The sequence below is a fragment of the Acromyrmex echinatior genome, chromosome 3, assembly GCF_024713525.1.
Source record: "Acromyrmex echinatior isolate Ae372 chromosome 3, ASM2471352v2, whole genome shotgun sequence".
Lineage (NCBI taxonomy): Eukaryota > Metazoa > Arthropoda > Insecta > Hymenoptera > Formicidae > Acromyrmex > Acromyrmex echinatior.
In genome coordinates this window covers 2,401,360-2,423,926 of record NC_141854.1, presented here as the reverse complement: position 1 = coordinate 2,423,926, position 22,567 = coordinate 2,401,360, and the positions used below count along the sequence as shown (strand labels likewise).

Below are 22,567 nucleotides of genomic sequence, written 5' to 3'. Positions count from 1 at the left end.
GTTTTTGACGTTTTTGTTTCTGTCGATTTTCTTTGTAGTAGTTTCATAGAATAAAAATTTCTTTTCCACGATTGTTTTCTCCACGAATGCTTTTTTTTAACCTCGTACGACCAATAGTTTCCGAGATGATGTTTCAAAATATGGGACTTTCAATTTTTACATTAAAATATGAGTTCATTTATGTAAGTACATTTATCAATACAGTTATATAATCAAATTGGAAAAAGTAATATTATTTTTCTCAAAGTTTACATGTATTTACATACGATCCTAGTTGCGTATTACTCTCCAAAATTTATTTTTGGAAAAACAACTTTGAGAAAAATTGCTTTTTTTCAACATTTTCAAAAAAACCATGTTCTCAGTAATTTTTATAAATAGGGTCAACCGAGATAATTGTGACGAAAAAATGTAAAATTAGAACTTAACAATGTGCCATTTTCTTAATTTTTATTATTTGTATTTAATTTTTGTACGAATAATTATTTTAAAGCTTTTATTATTAATAGGAATATATTAGTAACTGAAATTATTTCTTATTTACGTATAAAAATCATTTTTTAACCTCCTTCAAAAGACACATATTACTCCATATCGTGGGGCAATATGTGACGGTCTAAGGAGCGATTGTGACAATGACGGTTATTGAGATATAAATGAAATCTATTTGTAAGGAATGAATAAAAAAACATTAATAATAATTACAAAATATAAACCATATTCATTTTTATTAATAAAATATATTTGATTGACAAAAATGAATATTACTTTTTTATATTTAACATATCTTTTCATTCTTTATATATAACTAAGCAAGAATACATAAATATTTCTTATCATAAGTAAAACTTCCTTTCCTTCGGAATATATATGTATTTCGATATACACTGCTAGTACTGGCAGAACTGAAAAATTGTTCCGTTATTACTACGCAGCGCGCTGCGACAGCATCTAGTTCTCTCAATGACATCATAAATGATAGCCATATTGCCACTGCGACTACTGCGGCTTTCATGGTGAGGCAGTATTGTGTAATATAGCGTCAAATAAAGAAGCGACGCCATATTGCATAATGCGTCGAAATATTCGATCCAGAAAATAAAAAATATATATACATTATATTTAACTACAGAAGATGTATATATTCATTTTACCGAAAATGACTTTTAAATTCTACATCTGAATATTTATTAACCGTGTCCATATACAGGGTGCGTCACCAAAATCCGGACAAATCGAACAATTCCTTGTCGTGGTAGCCTCAGAGAGCCTCTTTAATGTGTACGATTTGTATCGAAGGTCCTCCTCGGGAATTCGACGCATTGTTGGCTCGCTTACACCAACAATCGATGCTAATTTTCGCAACGATTGCCTTGGGTCATCCGAAATCAGCGTTTGAGCCTTTTCAACGACTGCAGGGATCCTCGCGGTGCGTTCTTTCGAGTGACTCTTCCTCGCTGGCATACTGGAACCTTCGTTGGACTGTTCTAAAGCCGTATATTTTGCCACAACGTCATAAACAGTGGATCTCGGGTATCCAAAGAACCGAATTATTTCCGTTGCTGAGCGCCCGGCGCGAAGGTCTTCGCACTCTGATCGCGGCTCTTCGATTATACTCCGCACTTGGTTTCAACATCGCGGCCATTTTAAGAATATGACTGTTTACTAGAAGCATCAGGCTTTCTTGGACGCCAATAACAATCTCTGGCGGAAAATTTGAATTGAAATTTGTCCGGATTTTGGTAACGCACCCTGTAGTTTTTAACACGAGGTCAAACTGCTTGAATTGGTAATCTCATAATTAGTTCATCCTTCTTCGAAAGAACTATCACTGCTGTTTTCAAAATTTATTGGCAATTTACTACGTTTATCCATTTACACTGCCATCTACTGCAAAGTCGTTCCGACGTTACAGCAGTGCTAGCAGTACCACAGTAATTTTGGAACGCTTGCGGTAGTGCACTGTTGTGACGTCACGATGATTACATTATCAGTAAAAAGGAAACACTTCCATAGTTTCGCGGTATAATCTGTAAAATAATTAAATATCTGCTAACAAATCTTATAATACATCATAATTATTTATTTTATTAGGTGTTGGAATTAATTCGTAGCGTTTTTTAATGAAAGAATGTTATTTATTTCACATGAGCATTAAAAAATACATTAATGAAAGTACTTCCCATCACTTGTAAAACGCTACGAATTAATTCCAACACTTAATATATAAGACAATATTTAAAAATAAGAAAAAATAATAAGAAGTTATGTTTAAAGTTTGTTTTTTTTTATAACCTTAACATTGTTACAAATCATTGACATGAAATTAATATTGATAATAAAAACAGATTATGCATATGAATATTATTGTAAAAATACAGTGCTAATTGTCCAAAGTATGATATTTGAATTATACTTACGTAAAATTATTAATAAACGCATAATCGTCGAACAAGTTCGGACAATGACGATTATATTTTAATATATTATATATTTTTAACTCTAGCACACTATTATTATATTTGGTTATCTTCTCAGTCACACTAGGGTTTGTGAAACCCTGCAACGCTATATTGTCATGCTATATCTCTGGACTGAAAACGTATTTTTTTTTTAGCTCAAAACGTGTAAAATTTATACCTTGAAGTCAGACAGGTAAATATGAATCAAATAAATAATATTTTATTTTCAATTAATTACAATGCTTCAAAGAAATTTTATTGGAAAAAAAATGATTACTTTGGATAAAAAAATTTTTTAATTTAATGTTTAAGCAAAAACCCGCAGGACTTTTTAGTTGACCTTTTGAACTAAAAAAAAAGTATGATACGAATCACTCAAAAAAGTATAAACTATCGAAAATCGACATTTTTAAAAAATCTTATACATATTATAACATATAAGTTTATAATTAATAAATAAAATTTTATTGTTTGAACAATAAAATGATAGATAAAGTAATATACATATATAAATATTATTATAGTATTATATATAATTAAATTTATTAGAATTTAGTTTAGAGGATGAAGCAACACTCGCTCTAAAATTAATCCACTCCGGCCTATCTCTGAAGACTGACAGAGATTATAAAATTTCTACTATGTATTATATTGAAATAATTCTTTTTATAATAATTCTACATTTTCGTGTACTTACTTTTATACTATCCGAAACTCAGTAAACGTATATTTAATAAAAAATAAAGAGATATTCAGAACGCCGAAAACTTATAAGCGTCACGTGTGAGTCTCAAGTACCCTCTTTGAACTTTCGTGCATTTTCACATCGAGAATAACGCAAAAAAACCCTTGCAGGCTTATCATATCTATGGATAATTAAAGTTTTTCTTCAGCCTTAATCCGAGTCTTCAAATTATATTAAAAAAGTTACAGCAATGTGAAAAATCGCATAGGGTACATTGGACCTAAGAGCGATTGGTTAGGATTAAATATTAGACTGTGCGTATGTTAATATTCATTTACATTGCATAATTTTTTAGTTATATTATATATAGGTATTGTGAAAGCCCCTTGAATGACAAATTGGCTTTACGTGTATGTGTTTGAAACTTGGAAAATAATGCAAATGATCTTTTTGGATTAAGAGATTCGAGATATGAAGATTGAGTATACCGATTTTAATCGGACTAGTCCGAAAGCTCGTACTTCGAATATATAATAAAATTTTTATTAAATTTTTTATTACGGTTTTAGTTTCTAAGGTATTTTAATCGAGATAAATTTTGACAAAAGAATTCTGGATAAACTTGATTATCACACAAAGATATAGTACAATCGCAGGAGTCGGTATGTATGTATTTCTCATGAAAAACTGAGTCGAAAATATTAATAGCAAAATGTTGAGGTGTCAACAGTTTCTGAATGGTGAGCCTTATTAAAATATCCGCGGCGTGTAAAGTTCGCGCCGTCAGACGCGGCGCAATCAAGCGGCCGGCCGCGATTACGTTTTGAAGGATATCGCTAAACATAACGATGCTGAATGAGTATTGAAAAGGTTCCGTAAAATCTTTATTAACGTCTACGTATTCTTAAATTTAATTTAATTGACAAGGGAGTAATTTCAATTGCAAATTCAATAAAATATCATTAAAAATTATGTTTTTGAGATATACATTTTAAATAATAAACAATTATTAATAAATTAAATGAATATTAATTAAATCATCCAAACAAATAATGTTAAAAACATCAGTCAACAAACATTTCCATAACTTCTTTTCAAATAATTTTGTCATAAACAATATTAGAAAAAATTTAATAATTATAAAATTACATTTTAATGTAATTTTTAATAATAATATAGCTTATTATTTGCTTCGATTCCTTCACTGTAATACTTTCTTAACTTCTCATATCGTAATTCGGAATTTCATTCATTTCATTTCATAAATATAAAATATTTATTTATATCAAATGTGAATTTCAAATGTAAATTTTTTGTAATATTGTTTATAATAGAATTTGGAAAGAAGTTTTAGAAATATTTATTGACTGATGTTTTTAATATTATTTGTTTAAATTAATATTTGCTTAAAATGTGTGTATTTTAAAAATAATAAAATACACACTTTTTAATGATGTTTTGTCGAATTTACAATTGAAATTAAATCATCAAATTGGGCTCAATTTAAAAATATAGCAATAGTCGTTAATAGAGATTTCACGAAATCTTTCAATACTCATTCGTGACGTTTAGCGATAAGTAACTGTAATATCAAAATGCGAGCGCGGCCGGCCGCTTGATTGTGCCACGTCTGACAGCGCAAACTTTACATGCCGTGATTGGATGATTTCAAAGGCTCACCATTCAAAAACTATTGACACCATCATTTTGCTATTAACATTTTCGATTTAGTTTTTCATGAGAAATACGTATATGCCGGCTCCTGTGGTTGGTCTGGATCACGATGTAATAACTAAGCTTATATAATATAATTTATAATTTACTTGTTTGTATCATCAAAATACATTGCCAGACTCGAACAATGTACAAATAAATAACAAAATATTCTTTTTAGACTAATTGCACAAGTAAACCCTCGGACGTGTATCTCAGAAACTATTGATTGTACGAAAATGAATAAAACACGATTTTGGGAATTTAATAATCTTCAATCTTCATAAGGAAATTTAATAATCTTCAATCTTTATAAGAATTATTCTGTAAAAGTAGCCAAATTTGAGATATTTACGAAAAAAATTCAAATTGTCAAAATGATCAAAAATACAACATTCCTAAAAAATATAAATTAAAAAATTCACGTGGTTATCAATTTAAAAAACAAGATACAAAAAGAGCATAAAGAACCACACCACAGGTTATAATTTGTGATATTTACTTATTATTATATTAATTAAAACATTAAACGTTTCGGCCACAATCTGGCCATCTTCAGTAATACAATAGTCTTCATAAACCGCAAAAATACATTTAGTTGAAATTAAATTCAACAGTCCATTGTTATAATAAAAATAACATGTTCTTTTTAGTGTGAAGATGCTTCGTACAAAATGTTATAACGCCCATAGTCATATCAAGAAGTGTAGAACAAGAATTTCCAGATTCTGATTAAATTAAAATTATATGTCATTAATTTCTCCTAGTCGAACATAAAGAAATATAATCATTACCTGTTTTACAGCCAAAAAACTGAGCGAAGAATATCAAATGACACTTTTCCACAATAAGACTTTCTTCGTGACATTATGTGTTGTTGTTTGTTATATCGCGTATTATACCACTATTTATACGCCTGAGTCAAACAAATTAGAAATTTCTAGAGTTATTATTGAAAAGAAAAAGAAATCTTACTTAAGAAAAGGAAAATAAATATCTGGCAGACTTTCCGTGTCACTTTGTTTATTGATACCTCTTATTTGTCTTTTTATGTGTATCATTTCGGAAATTCTTCTTTTTATTAAAGATTGTTCCTTGTCTAAAACTTTTATGTTTTCCCAATCTAACTCATGCATCTCGTTCAAACGGTGACGTGAAACCACTGAAACTTCGGAAGGTGATTTTCTTAAATCCGCTTTATGTTCTTTTATCCGAGTCTTTAATTTTCTTTTTGTTTGGCCTACATACGACGATTCACAATTTAAACAATTGATTTTGTAGACAACTCCACATTGGTCATCCCTGGACAAAGAATCTTTCCCCGTCTTAATAAATGCATTCATTTTATTCATGGGTTTGTACGCTATGTTAAAATCATGAACATGTGAGAGTTTTTTGAACTTTTCCGACACTTTGCTCAAATACGGCACCATGAAGCATCTTCACACTAAAAAGAACATGTTATTTTTATTACAACAATGGACTGTTGAATTTAATTTCAACTAAATGTATTTTTGCGGTTTATGAAGACTATTGTATTACTGAAGATGGCCAGATTGTGGCCGAAACGTTTAATGTTTTAATTAATATAATAATAAGTAAATATCACAAATTATAACCTGTGGTGTGGTTCTTTATGCTCTTTTTGTATCTTGATTCCTAAAAAAATTCTATCACAGAAAGTATTAATCATATGATCTTCAAAAGAAATTGTTCGTAATTTTATCAGCTTTCTTTTTGGTAATGATCTTCATTTCAATAAAATGAATACTTACTGAAATATTTTTGAAAAATCGCATTTATTGATTAAGTTTTTGAAACTGAAAAGTTTTCTAAGTTCGCTGGAATATATATACACGGTGCGTCACCAAAATCCGGACAAATCGAACAATTCCTTGTCGTGGCAGCCTCTTTAATATGTACGATTTGTATCCTCCTCGGGAATTCGACGCATTGTTGGCTCGCTTACACCAACAATCGATGCTAATTTTCGCAACGATTGCTTTGGGTCATCCGAAATCAGCGTTTGAGCCCTTTCAACGACTGCAGGGATCCTCACGGTGCGTTCTTTCGAGTGACTCTTCTTCGCTGGCATACTGGAACCTCCGTTGGACTGTTCTAAAGCCGTATATTTTGCCACAACGTCATAAACAGTGGATCTCGGGTATCCAAAAAACCGAATTATTTCCGTTGCTGAGCGCCCGGCGCGAAGGTCTTCGATGATCGCGGCTCTTCGATTATACTCCGCACTTGGTTTCAACATCGCGGCCATTTTGAGAATATGACTGTTTACTAGAAGCATCAGGCTTTCTTGGACGCCAATAACAATCTCTGGCGGAGGCACAGTATAGCGGAAAATTTGAATTGAAATTTGTCCGGATTTTGGTGACGCACCCTGTATATATATATATATATATATATATATATATATAGAGAGAGAGAGAGAGAGAGAGAGAGAGAGAGAGAGAGAGAGAGAGAGAGAGAGTAATCCGGGTCACAAATTAATATATATGCAGAATGATCCAAAATTTGAAATACAGGACATGATACTTTATACTAAAAGAAACAATTTTTTCTCAATATATATACATATATATATATATATATATATATACATATATATATATATATATATACATATATATATATATATATGTGTGTATATATATTTGATGCGTCACAAAAATCCGAACAAATGGAACAATTTCTTTAAATAAAATGTTTTTAATGAAAAATTAAATATTACAAAAAATCCTTTTACATGGCACTTGGAAGATCTCTGTAAAGAATAATTATTCCCCATTAACTTGACAGGCCTCTATTCTCCGTCGGAAGCATTCGCACGCACGTTGTAATATAGCGCTGTCCATGCCGACGAATGCTGCCTCAATAGCGATCCTTAATGACATCACATTGAGATGCCGAGACTTGTTTGTGATCCTTTCAATTACGCTCCGTACGTAGTAGTCCAAGGGATTTAAATCTGGACTGTTGGGAGATCAGAATTTCTTGGACCAAAACATATCGACATCTGAGAACTAATTTTGAATCAAATGACTCGTATGAGCCGGTACACCGTCCTGCTGAAAAACATATGGCCTTCCGGACGCCACAGTTTCCATCCACGGCCTCACTACATTCATCAGAACGCGCAACAATTGCCCTGAATCATCTGAAATCAGCGCTTGAGCCCTTTCAACGACTGCGGGTCTTTGCAGTGCGTTCTTTCGAGTGACTCTTCCTCATTGGCATACTGGAACCTTCGTTGGAAGTCGTATATTTTGCCACAACGTCATAAACGTTGATCTTGGGTATCCAAAGAATCGAATTATTTCCGTTGCTGAGCGCTCAGTGCGAAAATCTTCGATGATCGCAGATCTTCGATTATACTCCGTATTTGATTTCAACATCGTGGCCATTTTGAGAATATGACTGTTTACTAAAAGCTTTCTCGGACGCCAATGACAATCTCTGGCGGAAAATTTAAATTTTTTCTGGATTTTGGTGACGCACTCTGTGTGTGTGTGTGTGTGTGTGTGTGTGTGTCTGAAAAATAGATAAAATAAAATCTGAAAAAATTTTGTAACGTCTCATTATAACTATTTTTGTAGAAGTTACACTCATTTAAAGTTTACCCATTTTTCAAAAACGTGAGAGATGATGCTTTAATTTCCGTGCGTAACATATATATTTATTTTATCTATTTTTCAGATCTATACTTTCAATAATAATTTGGTTGATTTTTACGGAACTATACGATTACAAACGATGATCCGTTAAATTTCAAAACTTTTTGTGAAATTTGTAGTTTCATGCCGCAAATGAGAAATCAGGCCCAAATACTGTTTACAGCTTTTGAAAGTGTGAACCTTTGCCTTTAATTTACTTTTTTTATGTACGTCATACAATTTTTTTTTCATCGAATTATTCAACATTGAAGTAAAAATGGTCCTTTTGACTGCTCATAAAAGACAAACTGAGTAATGTACAGTATTCATTAAAAAGGAAAAAAAAGTTCAAACTTTTATTTTAAGATGCTCTTATCATTTTTTTAAGACAGAAATAAGCTTTTTACGTAAAAACTTAAGTGAAAGATGAAGTTGAAAATTGAAACAATTACTTGTTTCTATTCAACTCGATTTACTTCGATCAAAAAGGGACACTGAAAGAAAAAATTGGTTGCTGCAACAATTTAGATAGTAAAATATGTTATAGCATTTTTATATGACTGCAGCAACCAGTTTTTGGTTGTAGCAGCAAATTTTTAGTTGCGTTAGCCTATCCGCAATGTCAGTATACGATTTCGATAGGATAACGAAATTAAAAATTTGCTACTACAATCAAAAACTGGTTGCTGCAGTCATATAAAAATGCTGTAACATATTTTACTATCTAAATTGTTGCAGCAACTAATCTTTTTTTTTTTAATGAAGAGAAACTCTATGATGTTAACGTAGTTTTAAATTTTGTTATCTATTGACTTCATCGAAAATAAAAGGAAGGTTGCGACATTTTTAAACTAATGTCCTTCATATTCGAAGTTACGATTTTAGGCAAAACGGCATTCGCTGCATTGATTCTAATCTTATACACAGCAGATGATTATCACTGACATTAACCTTATCCGAAGTATACCACGTGGAGATTACACAGTTGGATTTATGCTTCTTGGGGGGGGGGGAGGGAAGGGTGAGCAGATGAAATTAAATTTTTAATGTGAAGTATTGCTATCTCTATTTTCAACACTATCCTTTCCCTCCCATACATCCACGCATGCACGCACGATGCGTAAATCCGACTGTGTAATCTCCATGTGGTACGCTTCGGGTAACGCTAATGCCAGCGGTGATCGACTATTGCGATATAAGGTTAGAATCAATATAGCCAGGAGTGGGCAAAATACTCAAAAAATTGTATTTAAATACAAAATACAAAAATATCTTTAAATACGTATTTTAACTACATGTATTTCAAATACTGCCCATCCCTGAAGATATTCAAGTAACTCGCTGCGGCGGCAGTGATGGGCTTTTGGTCTCGGACATTACCAAGAAATTGCTCCTTCATTTTTATCAATTGACGCTTGACTAGCTGAGCGCGGCGTCGATTAGTAGAACAAAAAAGACCGTGTATAATTAGTTGTTTATAGTTCTCACGTTAGCAACCTTGTAACCGAATATTGAAGCTAAACTTGCATTACTAAATAACCAACGGTGAAATTTGGTAAAAAATCATCACAAAAAATTTTATCTTCTCAATTCTGTAGAATTAAATTTAAAAACGATTAGAAGCTTGTTAAAGTACAAACTTCGAGCTTCAAAAGTTATTTCTTCAATTTTTTACGATGGTATTTCACCAAATTTTAATGTTGATTGTGAGCTTTGCAGGTTTAGCTTCAATAACGCGTAATTCAATCAAGAAAAATCATAAGAAAATTTTTTAAAAAGCATTTTGGAGGTAAATCTTTGTAGTGTTTTTCAAAAATATTAAATTTTTGGAAAAAAAAAACTTTATCGAATTGCGCACTGTTAAATGTACGTAATTTTAAAAAATACAACAACGTGATATTTATTAAGATACAGAACTGTAAAGAAAATTTTTTTGAAAAGCGGTCGAAAGCATGTTAAAGTATAAGTTTTAAGCTTTAAAATGCTTTTTTATTTTTTTGTCTGCGATGGTTTTTTTATCGAGTTACAATGATCTGAATATTATGCAATTTTGAGTGTTCATGTCCATGTGAAATTTTTCGATGGTTGTGTATATATAACCATTAGCGAAAAAGAAAATAATGACAGCATCCTGAAGTCATGTCTTTCAATATTAAGTTTTTTTTTATTTTGGATACTTTATGAGGGGGGGGGGGGTATTTTCTATGACTGTAAATTGATAAAACTCATCAAGTAGGAAATAGGAAATCTTTGTCAAAACGGTCTAAGCTGGGATCTTTTGTTGTAATGTTTAACTAATTTAAAGTGAATTAATATATACTATACATGTACATACATACATACATATCATATTGTAGTCATTTGAACTACGCGCCGAAATTTTTCCGGGTTTGAAACGCAGCTAAACTACCGAAATAATGTCATAGTTAAATTTTTGATGGTCAATAGATATCTATTAGAAAGATCTTAATATGATAGAAATCTGTAAATGAATTTATTTATTGTGAAAAATATTCCCTTGGCCGAGAGGATCTCTTGCATTCCGTACTAGTGTCCTAAGTCTTTAGACTACTGAGGCCTTAGTTAATACTCTTCGCAATAATTAGTATAGGTATGTATGGAAAATGACGTAATATAAACAATAAGAATCTTGAACCGTGAAATTTGAAACTCCGGAAAAATTTCAGCGCTTAGTTCCAATGACTGCAATGTGGTATATATGTATGTACATATATAGTATATATATATATATATATAGTACATATTATATATACTAGTACATAATATATATTGATTCATTTTAAATTAGTTAAGCATTAAAAAGATTAGACTGTTATGGCCAATTTCTATTTCCTATTTGATGAGTTTCAAATTTTACAGTCCAATAAGATTCTTATTATGTAAATTGATAAGTTTAATTGGTAAGTTAATCAATTACAAGTTACAAGAATTCTATTTATTTGCATGCAGATGTAAAGGCTTCTTCAAGAGGACCGTACAAAATAGACGGGTGTACACATGCGTGGCAGAGGGAGGCTGCGAAATTACGAAGGCTCAGAGAAACAGGTGTCAATACTGCCGGTTCAAGAAGTGCATCGAACAGGGTATGGTCCTGCAGGCGGTTCGAGAAGACCGGATGCCTGGAGGAAGAAATTCGGGTGCAGTATACAACCTTTATAAGGTATGCACCGACTAAAGTTTTAACAATAAAATCATTATTATAATGCTATGATTTATACTATCGTATAATAAATAAAATGATAGACTGTAGATGTCGTTCAAATATTTATCTTCGCACAAGTCCGGTTGAATGTCCAAATTAATCGACGATCAAATCAGCTGCAATTATTGAAAAAGATCGCCTGTTGATCGACCGCAGGTGAAGTATAAGAAACACAAGAAAAGCAACAAGACGTCGGGTGGCGTCGGTGGTATGAGTGGCGGTAACGTCGGTGGTGTAAACGGCTCGGGTACTCTCGGGGGTGCCAAGAGTACAATGGGTACGACGATGCTAGACAAGCATATGGCCGCGGCTGCTGCCCATCACAGCCAGCAACAGCAGCAGCACGCCCAACTAGCTGGTAGTTTCCTTCATCATCACAAAATCTCATCAGGCGAGCCACTCAACTCACCACCCACTCCTAGCCACCCGAGCCATCCTGCGCATTCGGGTCATCTCGTCAACGGGACTATCCTGAAGACGGCGCTCACTAATCCCTCTGAAGTGAGTGTATTTGCTTTGTTATTCTTAAAGTAAATGAATTTTAAATTTCTTTGAAGTAATATTGCATTTTTAATTCACAATCATGTTTGACCGATCGATAACTATCGTTCGGAATCGTTCGAGACAAAGAAAAAAGAATTAAGTCACAACGAACATAATATTGTACATTCGGTTTTTTTTAATGAAAATTTTAGGAAATCTTTTTTCACTTAACTTTTTAATACAGTATATCCTGAGACAATATAAAATTCAAAACTGAAAAAAAAAAGATTTTTCATTTGGTTTTGAACGTACAATAAGGCTTTCCCTTATTTAATCATATTTTTATATCAAAGAGTCTTTTGCGAAAAATCGCTCATTCCTAATAGCTTGTGTGTACGGAGGTATTGCTTGGAGATTTCAATTAAGAATCAATTGACTTGAGATTTAATGAAATTTAATAGAATCTATCATCACAATTAATAATAATAATCATGAATTACAAGGTATATACTGTTATAGTTTCCGGTACACACGATTATAGTTCCTCGCAGATTTGGAATGTTATATTCTCTATAGTATATCTGAATAAAAATTCATTGTCCAATCCATTCACTTCAAACGATTTATCGCTAATGTTCACTGAGTTTGAATTATGCCAATTCACTTCCTACATGAGAAATTTCGTCAAAATATAGATTGCACAATTTATCTATTTCCGCATATTTCATGAAACGAAGTTGTCAGAGAATTAGTTTCATTACGATAAAATGCACCGCGTGCGCCTGTTACTCATTTTACCTTTAATTATTCGAGCGTTGCACAAGGCAAACGTCATCAGCGACGTAATATAATCTCGGCTGCGAGATTTATCTATATTACTCGCCGCTTGTGTATTATCCGCCGTGATATGCATGAGATATCCGCGGAAACTTTCTAAAAGTCGGTCCGATTGAATTGCATGATTATACGACATGAAAGTTCTCTGTTAATCCGTATGATGAGATTCTACGGAGATTTTACATTGTCTATTCTTGCTCATACGATCAACGAGATCGCATACAGATTAACGTTTGCGTATGCCTTCGATCAAAGGATCTCGCTTGTTTACAATTCACATAATTTATGCAATATAGTCCTGGTCAGAAATCGAGTATACGTCAAAAGTTGACTCTTCGACTGCCGACAGAAGAATCCGATGCTCTGGGATGAGAATGTCCCGCAGGCATCTTTGCTTTCACTTTCGAAGCAGCTGCGGCGGCGATGCAAGATCGCGAAATCTTTGCAGACGATGATCATTTGTTCAGACGATCCAATAACATGTTACATCTTCTGTACATTCGTTTATACATTTTGATTTATTTTTTTTATTAATAGTAAAAATATTTTATTGGCCATCATTATTCTTTCATAACTTTCTAAACATTCAGCATTAAATATTATTATCCACATGTTATATCAATATCTTTGTAACATCCGTTTAAAATCAAGTTAAGAATAAATTTCTTTACTTATTGAGTTAGGGAAAAATTTTTTTTATAAGTTGGAGCATAATTGAAACATATTTTTTAAATTGTTTATAAATCTTTAAACTAAATATGTGTCATTTTAATCGATGACTTTTTGCTATTTTTCGAGTAGAGCCATTATTCCATCGATGGAATAAAATAAAACTTCTGTGGTTTCTTGGTAAAAAAAAACTCGAGATAAATGATTTTCGCAGACCTAAAAAAGTCAAATTTACTCCATTAAGGGAGTTCTGTAAAGATCGAAATAAATAGTAATCGGACAGTACAAGATCATAGCTATACGGTAGATGTATCAAAATTTCTCAGCTTTCAATTTTTGTTGAATCATCAAAGACGTATGTGGCCTAGTGTGTTGTTATAAGAAGATAACGCCTTTTCTATTGATCAATTCTAACCGCTTGTCCTGAATGGGTTTCCAATCGCATTCATTGTTGACAGTAGAGATCAGAATCAATCGATTTGCCTGGTGGTAGCAGTTCATAATGGACGACTCCTTTCCAATCCCACCAGACAACAAAGCCTTTTTTGGCATCAATCTGGGCTTTGCGATTGTTTGTACCTCACCTCGTTTCGATCGATTCGATGATCTTTTTCGAACATTATTATCATATGTTATCCACTTTCATCACCCGTTATTAATCTTTTCAGAAAAAGCTCAATTTCATTTCGTTTCATAAATGGAAATTTTATCTATTTAATTTTTTATGTTAAATTATGTGGCACCCAAAGATCAAATTTCTTTGTGTATTCAGCTTTACGCAAGACCCTCAGAACGGTTTTATTGATCAATGTTTAGCTCCTTAGCTATGTCATAGCTGTTTATATGATAATTTTCTCCAATTTTTTAGAAAATTTCATCGACATTTTTCATAATAGGCCAATCAGAATGATGTGCATCTTTGACATCGAAATTTGTATTTTAAAATCGGCGAAACCAATTCGCTGTTGTTTATCTAATTAGAGCATCCTCTCAATAAACATGACAAATTTTTTTTACGGCATTGCACAGCATTCTTCCCTTTTTTATAATAAAGAAGCAAAATATGTCGGAAATATTCCTGAATTTTCACTCATTTTTAAATTTGATTGAATGCGTCAATATCGTTCAAATATATGATCAATCTATTTTAAAATGTTATATGAAATAGCATCTTTCCAACGATAACCTATCACACAAAATAAAATACATCACACAATAGTGGCATGTAAAAAATCGATCGACTAGATCTCCATTTGTCGGTTATATATAAGAAGATTTTTTCCCTAATCCAATATTTAAGTATTAAGTTATAAATTTGAATCCGTACTTGAAATGGAGATTTTACGTTATAAATTTTTTCTATTTATAAATTTATTAATTTTCTATTAGCATAAATTAAATTATATGAAACAACTGCAAAGCAAGTACATTACGTATATGCGTTTGATCGATACTTATGATTCAGATTCGATATTAATAGCCTTACGTGGGAAAAAATACAGATTGAACAACTTCCATGAAATCATCCAGAATTGCATCGATATCTTCGAAGGGACCTGTTATGCTTGCAAATTGGATCAATCTTTGCGAATAATTTTGCACTCTTTATTGTTGATATATTCTTTCAAAAATAAAGTAATAATAGATTGTATCCGATAATTGTTATTAAACAACCTGCTGGTTTTACGCTTTGCCAAATCAGAAAGCAATTAACGTCACAGAAATATTGTTTATACAGGATGATCGAAAACAATCCAAGTGTCCCTGTAGAGACGTATTCTTGACACAATTCTAAGATGATTTTTCCTTTACGAAAATTTTGTCTAAAGATTAATTTTCAAATAACAAGAAGAAATAATGTATCATAGGCTATATAGAGAAGACGGGCAGGAGCGATGGTTAAACGCAGGCGCTTTACATGCGGAATGCATACTGACGCATTCACACGTTTATAAAAACACATTCCTTTTTTCCCCACATTATCTCTTTGTTTTTCACATATACTTTAAATATATCAATTTCGTTAAATTATAAATTAGAATGATGAAATTAGAATGATGAAAAAAACTGAAACATATGAAGTAATTAACGAAACATAGTAATTAAGTAATTAAAGAATCCTGTAAAAAAAATCACAACAGAACCCTGCTCACTAAATAGAAAAAATGCATTATATTAAGGAATCGGAATATAAAAATCATTATATGTAGCAACGGATCGGTACCGAGAGCTTATGATTTTCCGAAGATTCACAAACAGAATTGCATTTAAAATAATAATATCATCAATAGGGAGCTCTCTGTATGCATTAGCTTCGTATTTGTACATTTTCTATGAAGCTATTCCTAAAGCAGACAGCTATATAAAAAACAGCTTCCAATTATTTAAAAATTTAGACAGAATGAAAATTGATGACCATAAGTTAATTTCATTAGATGTTATCTCACTCTTTACGAACATCCTAATAAAAATAGCTCTAGACTGCATAAATGAAAATTGGAACTTTATTTCTAAAAAAATGTAACATACTGAAAAGCGAAATTTTAGCGGCACTAAAATTTATTTTAGATTCATTTTTTACTTTTAACGATATATTCTATAAACAAACCTTCGGAAAATCTATGGGCTCTCCACTCTCACTAGTTATTGCGAACTTAGTACTGAAGAGATTAGAAAGAATAGTTTTAGCATCTTTCAACAGAGATTTACCTTTTTATTATTGGTATGTGGATGACTTGTGTATGGCTGTTCCATCTTCGGAAATTAATAAGATTTCAGATTGTTTTTACTTTTTCCACCCGCGCCTGCAATTTACTCTGGAAGTGCGAAGGGACTCGTTTAACTTTCTAGATATCACCATCACAAAAACAGAAAGTTATCTAACATTCCATTGGTTCTAACGTTCAAAAGCCTATCTGCTTGGGCAAAGTTTTGAATTTCTTTTCCAACCATCCTATATTCTCAGAAGAGGGGGTATCATTGTTGACATGATGGACAGAGCGTTATTACTTTCCGATCCAAAAAACATTATAAGAAAAATCTATCTTATATAATTACGATTCTATTAGAAAATCTTCTATTGATCTTCTGCCTTTTTTTGAAACTATTATTCTATTAATCATAGAATAAAAAACCTGAAAGGAAAACAGCTTTTCAGGATTCAATAAATAACGAGAACCAAGAGATTAAATCTTCTTGGTTTATATATACCCTCATACATTCCCTCATTTACAGATAAACAACTTAACAACAAAGATGTTAAAGTTTCTTTCTTCAGTTTAAATAAACTAAATAAATTCATAAAAGTTCAAAAAGATCCACGACCACTGTCTACAAAAAATAACATATATAAAATAGTAGTATATGAAATCGAGTGTAAAGATTGCAATGCGTCTTATGTCGGTCAGACGGATAGACAATTAAATACGGATAGAGAATAAAAGAATATCGCAATCACATTCGCTGGAACATATCTACTCATTCTGTCGTAACCGATCATAGAATGCAATCTGAACACGACTTTGATTAGGATAATGTCATAATTCTCGATGAGGAACCGTGTTATGGCAAGCGTTGTTTAATTTCTGAAATGATTCATATTAAAAAACAAGAGAATAGCCTTAACTTACAATACGATATAGAAGGCCTTCATAAATCTTATTTATCAATCATATAGAAAAAAAAATAGAATTTAACGTTGAAAAACACATGACCGCTTGACATATAAAACATTGTTGTCAATTGTATCTTGGCAATCGTCACAATCACATACTAATCTTTGTAAGATAGATAATTTTAACGGATTAACGATTCTAATGTGAAAAATATTTTAACGACATTTCATATTATTTTATTCTTGTAATGACGTATCGACGAATATACAGTCTGTTCAATAAGAAAGTGTCTGCCATAATCAAAAAACTATAAACATTTAGACAGTTTTTTATTTTTTTTTTGAAGTACACATTATTAGCTATTGCGCAATTACCTACCCTAGTATTTTGTCCAATCACCTCCACTGATTATTGCATGACACCTTTTTTCCATACTTTCGACGAGGTTATCTGCATATTTCTTTGGCAAAGATCGCCATATCTTCTTAATTTGAAATGACAGCTACTCCACCGTGTACACTGGCTTTCCTTTGAGTTTCATCTTCATGTACGACCACACATTTTCAATGGGATTAGCATCTGGGGACATTGCCGGTCATTCCATTCACTAAAAACACTGCCTCGTACCGCTTCAAGAATTTAGCACTCATTGTAAAAATAATAAATTCGCTGACGTACACTACACAATGTGCTGGTAGGATATATTGCGCAAAAGAGCACGAAATAAAGGTTCAAACGAGTTCAGGAAGATATCGTTACGGTCGCTCTTTGTAGAATAATGAGCATTACGTTCTTATTAAACATAATGAGCATCACATTCTTATTGAACAGACTGTATATTATATTTAATGCCATTAGACATCATGAACCATATCGGTGAGTTATGATATCTGAAGAATAAATTTAGCTTTATCTTTTTTAACATGATCATAAGATTCTCTATTCATGTATAAAATTTCCAATTGTTTCCTGCACACGGTCAAGCAGCCGTTCTGTGAGCAATGTTTATTCAACTTGGTAGATAACTATGTAGATTTTTGAACATTCCTAATCTGGGTGCTTAATGCATTTAATAGAAATTTGTACACCTGAGGAAGGCTCAACTCTGCAGTCAAAACATGTATTGTTAGCATATGCGTTTTTTAATTATGTAATACACATGTAAGGATAATTTAATTTATGTAATCTTTTTAATTTTGTTATAATATTACAATAATTTTTGAAGATCTATGTAATAATATATTTGTTATCATATTTTAAGAAATACATTTTTATATTCTGACTCTCATTCGCCCTTTAAACTTTCTACTTATTATTTATTGAGAGTCCTGTACTTTTAATTTAGAATGATGAAATTAAATGAAATTAATGTTAATTTAGAACGATGAAATTAAAATGAATATTGAATCCTTTGAGTATCGGATTGTTTTTCAATTACATTGATAAAATTGTTAGAGAAATGTAAAAGAGCGAAATTAGATAATTATTATGTACGATAAGCATTATAAAACTATTATTGACATACAAATCAAACAACTTTAGTACCCTCACCTCTATAACATATATCAAGATCAAGATCATTGAAGAGATGTCTCCTAATGTAAAGGAATACAATTAAATCTAACAAGTACGTCAAGTAAGAAGCGCTCTTAGAAACAATTATTTGATTTGTACGCCAATAATAGTTTTATAATGCTTATCGTATATAATTATTGTCTAATTTCGTTCTTTTATTAATATTTCTCTAACAATTTTATCAATGTAATTAAAAAACAATCCGATACTCGAAAGGTTTAATATTCATTTTAATTTCATCATTCTAATTTATAATTTAACAAAATTAGCAGTTTAAAGTACGCAAATTTAAAGTATGTGAAAGACAAAGAGATAATGTGGTAGAAGAAAAGGTAAGAAGAAACGTGTTTTTATAAACGTATGAATGCGTCCGGTCAGTGTGCGCCCCGCGCGTAAAGCGCCCGAATTTAAACGTGAGCGCCGCTCCTGCCCGTCTTCTCTATGCGGCCCGTAATGCGCTATTTCTTCTTGTAATTTGAAAACTAATCTTCAGACAAAATTTTCGTAAAAGAAAAATCGTCTTAGAATTATGTTAGGAATACGACTCTACAGGAACACCTGGGTTGTTTCAGATTGTATATCGAAACAGTAACATCTAAGAGAAAAAAAGAAATTTATCGTTATCGAGAAGGAGATTCAATAAAATTTGAATAACATGTAGTTTGATATTTAAAGAAGTATGAGTATATATTAAAGTATTACGGTATAGGTTGTGTTCCTTTTGATATACGTTGCCAATACTGAAAACCTACAGTAGGAAAGACCGGAACTAATAATAGATTCATTTTTTAATTTCGAATTGTTACAGATAAAATTAAGAGACTTATCGAAAAAAATGAATTCTACACTAGTTACTACATACATTTGACTACCTAATAATATTTTAATAATAATAAGGGGAAACTGATAACTAATATGAAAAAAAATGCATTTTTCTAATGCATTCCATTTGATTCAACTAGCCCCGGGATCGATTAAGTAATTACCGGGTAATTCGACTAAGATTATTAAAATAAAGATTAATGTATTTTAAGCTACATCTTTGGCTACATATTAATAAAACTTTTATAAAAATATATTTTAAACACAAACATTCGCTTCGCAGGGCAAAACAATACTGCTTTTTGCAAAATTTGTTCATTTCCTGCAAAAACGTGTCGAATAAGCCTAGTTTTCGAGATTGGATGAGGGAACTAAATTTATAACATTTATCACTGAGGAAAATCTTTTTAAAAGAATAAAATTTTGAATAAGTACTATAAGAGTCACTAAATGACTCTTATATGATCAAGACTTAGACTCACTAAATGAGTCATACAATTCCATGCTGTGGTTACTTCTACTATTCCCAATCGTTCATTTTTTGAAAACATTAACAATATACGATAACAAAGACACATAAACAAAAAAATCTATTGGACTTTATTAAGTAAGAACTACACTTACTATATCTAAATAGAAATCAAATATCTCAGACAATCATATACGATTGTAAAACGAAAACTTTAAGAATAAAAATATTTACTTAGGCATACGATTTTTTTAAATTGTGGCACAACTTCTTTTATAGATATGTTCGCAACAAGATGTTACAACAGACTTAACGGCAGTTGCTGCTGCGTACTCAGACACGTTTACGCATGTCTCGCGTGTTTTGTTTTTAATGTAGCCTCGATTATTCTACTTACTTCTATATTCAACTGATCCCGGTCTGCCTATTGAAATTCACGTTACATAGGATAAAGTTGCCGAAATCGCACTGACTCCTAATCGCACTACCTCGCTTAAAAATTCAATTATTGTGTTTAATTACATTCTTATATATAAGTTATTTAAGAACTATATATGGTACCATGGTAGCAACATTACTTCATTTACATTCGTGACATGAAGCGCAATAGAAGTATTGTTATTTACGTAAATAAAAAAGCGTTGCTATTTTTCAACATATAGCGGAATTACAGAAAGTATAAATTAAATTGTCTAAGTTTCGATCATTTATCGTGATTCGCATTATTATTAAAATTAAATTAATAGAGTTAAAGTTTGCTTTACATTTTTATTTATAATAAATTAAATAAATAAAAGTTTTAAAAATGCTCAAGTTTCCTAAATTACATCATAATGTAATTTTCATAATTTAATTTTCTAAATCGCACATTTTCTAATATTTTTACATTTTTTATATTTTTATTCCATTTATTATTATGTAAAAATGTATATAGTGTATCTACATATAGTGCCAAAACTACAGCGACTTTAGCTCATGAAAACACGTTGAAAATGTCTAAAAACATATATCCGATTTCGGAATTACGGGATATTGAAGTAAGAAAATGAATCGTAATAAATGTTATTTAATGTTCGTTATTTTAAATAAAGAAAACCAAGATCAGTCAAATTTTGGATGTTACAAATAATACATTATATATTTTATTAAATCAATTTATTCCAGATATAATTGTCAATAACATTCAGTTTCAACACAATCATTCTGAAACGCTACTAATACCCCTTAAATTAAATTAGAAAGAAAGAAAGAAAGAAAAAAATTTTATTATTATTAAATATTATCTCATCCAGAATTCGAATCTCGGACCTTTCCGGGAAGAAAAGTTTCTTTCTTTCTAATTTAATTTAGAGGATTAATAGCGTTTCAGAATAACTGTGTTGAAATCGAATGTTATCGGCTCGCAATTATATCAATAAATTGATTTAATAAAAGAATATATAATGTATTATTTGTAACATCCAAAATTTGACCGATCTTGGCTTTCTTTATCGTATTTGAGGCTAAGACACTCTTTCTGGAAAGTTGAGAGGTTCCAGATTCGAATCCTGGCTGAGGTAATATTTTTCGCAATAAAATTTCTTGCTTTCTTTCTTTCTTTCTTTCTAATTTAATTTAGGGAGGATTAATAGCGTTTCAGAATGATTGTGTTAAAACCGAATGTTATCGGCTCGCAATTATCTGAAATAAATTGATTTAATAAAAAAATATATAATGTATTATTTATAACATCCAAAATTTGATTGATTTTGGCTTTCTTTATCGTATTTGATATATTTACATATATGGTCGTATTTAAAATTCGTTATTTTATTTAATGCTTTACAAAAAAAAATGTTCAAAAATTCCTCCGTCGACTTCAGCACACTTTCTGACACGAATTAATAAATTGTTTCGGACTTGATGACAATTATTTACGAGCTTCGCGGATGATATCTGTAGCATTAAGTATCAATTGCCATAAATGTTCTACATTCTGAATTTTATGCTAGACTAGATCATTAGATCTTTCATTCGTCCCCAAAGAAAAAATCCTGTGGTGTGAGGTTGGGACTTCTCATTGGCCATTTAATTAAGGAACGTCTTGGCCTCTTCCAATCTAGTGATCAGAAACATTCGCACAGGAAGTCATCCTTAATGTGTATTTATTTACATTTTGGAAACGAATGAAAGATCTAATGATTCTAGTCTATCAAAAAAAATTCAGGATTCAACAGAATAATGAACATTAAATAATATTTACTATGATTTATGTTTTCTTATTTCAACCCGTAACTCCGAAACCGTTCGGAATCAGACAAATGTTTATTAGACATTTTCAACTTTTTACATGCTAAAGCCGTTGTAG

At 31.3% G+C, this 22,567-nt stretch overlaps 1 protein-coding gene across 4 annotated transcripts in view; it reads left to right on the top strand.

Annotated features, from left to right (window-relative positions):
- Hr4 (nuclear hormone receptor 4) overlaps positions 1 to 22,567 on the top strand; it is a 213,548-nt gene that overhangs the window by 139,529 nt on the left and 51,452 nt on the right. For 3 of the 4 annotated variants that reach the window (XR_015544638.1, XM_087404774.1, XM_087404772.1), the window contains 2 exons: positions 11,499 to 11,709; positions 11,908 to 12,252. Coding sequence is in view for 3 of the 4 variants with exons in the window: in XM_087404774.1 (XP_087260900.1) it covers positions 11,499 to 11,709; positions 11,908 to 12,252 (556 nt within the window). In the remaining variant the exon portion in view is untranslated. Of the gene's footprint in view, positions 1 to 11,498; positions 11,710 to 11,880; positions 12,253 to 22,567 lie in introns of all 4 variants that reach the window. The other variant, XM_087404775.1, reaches the window with a different exon arrangement.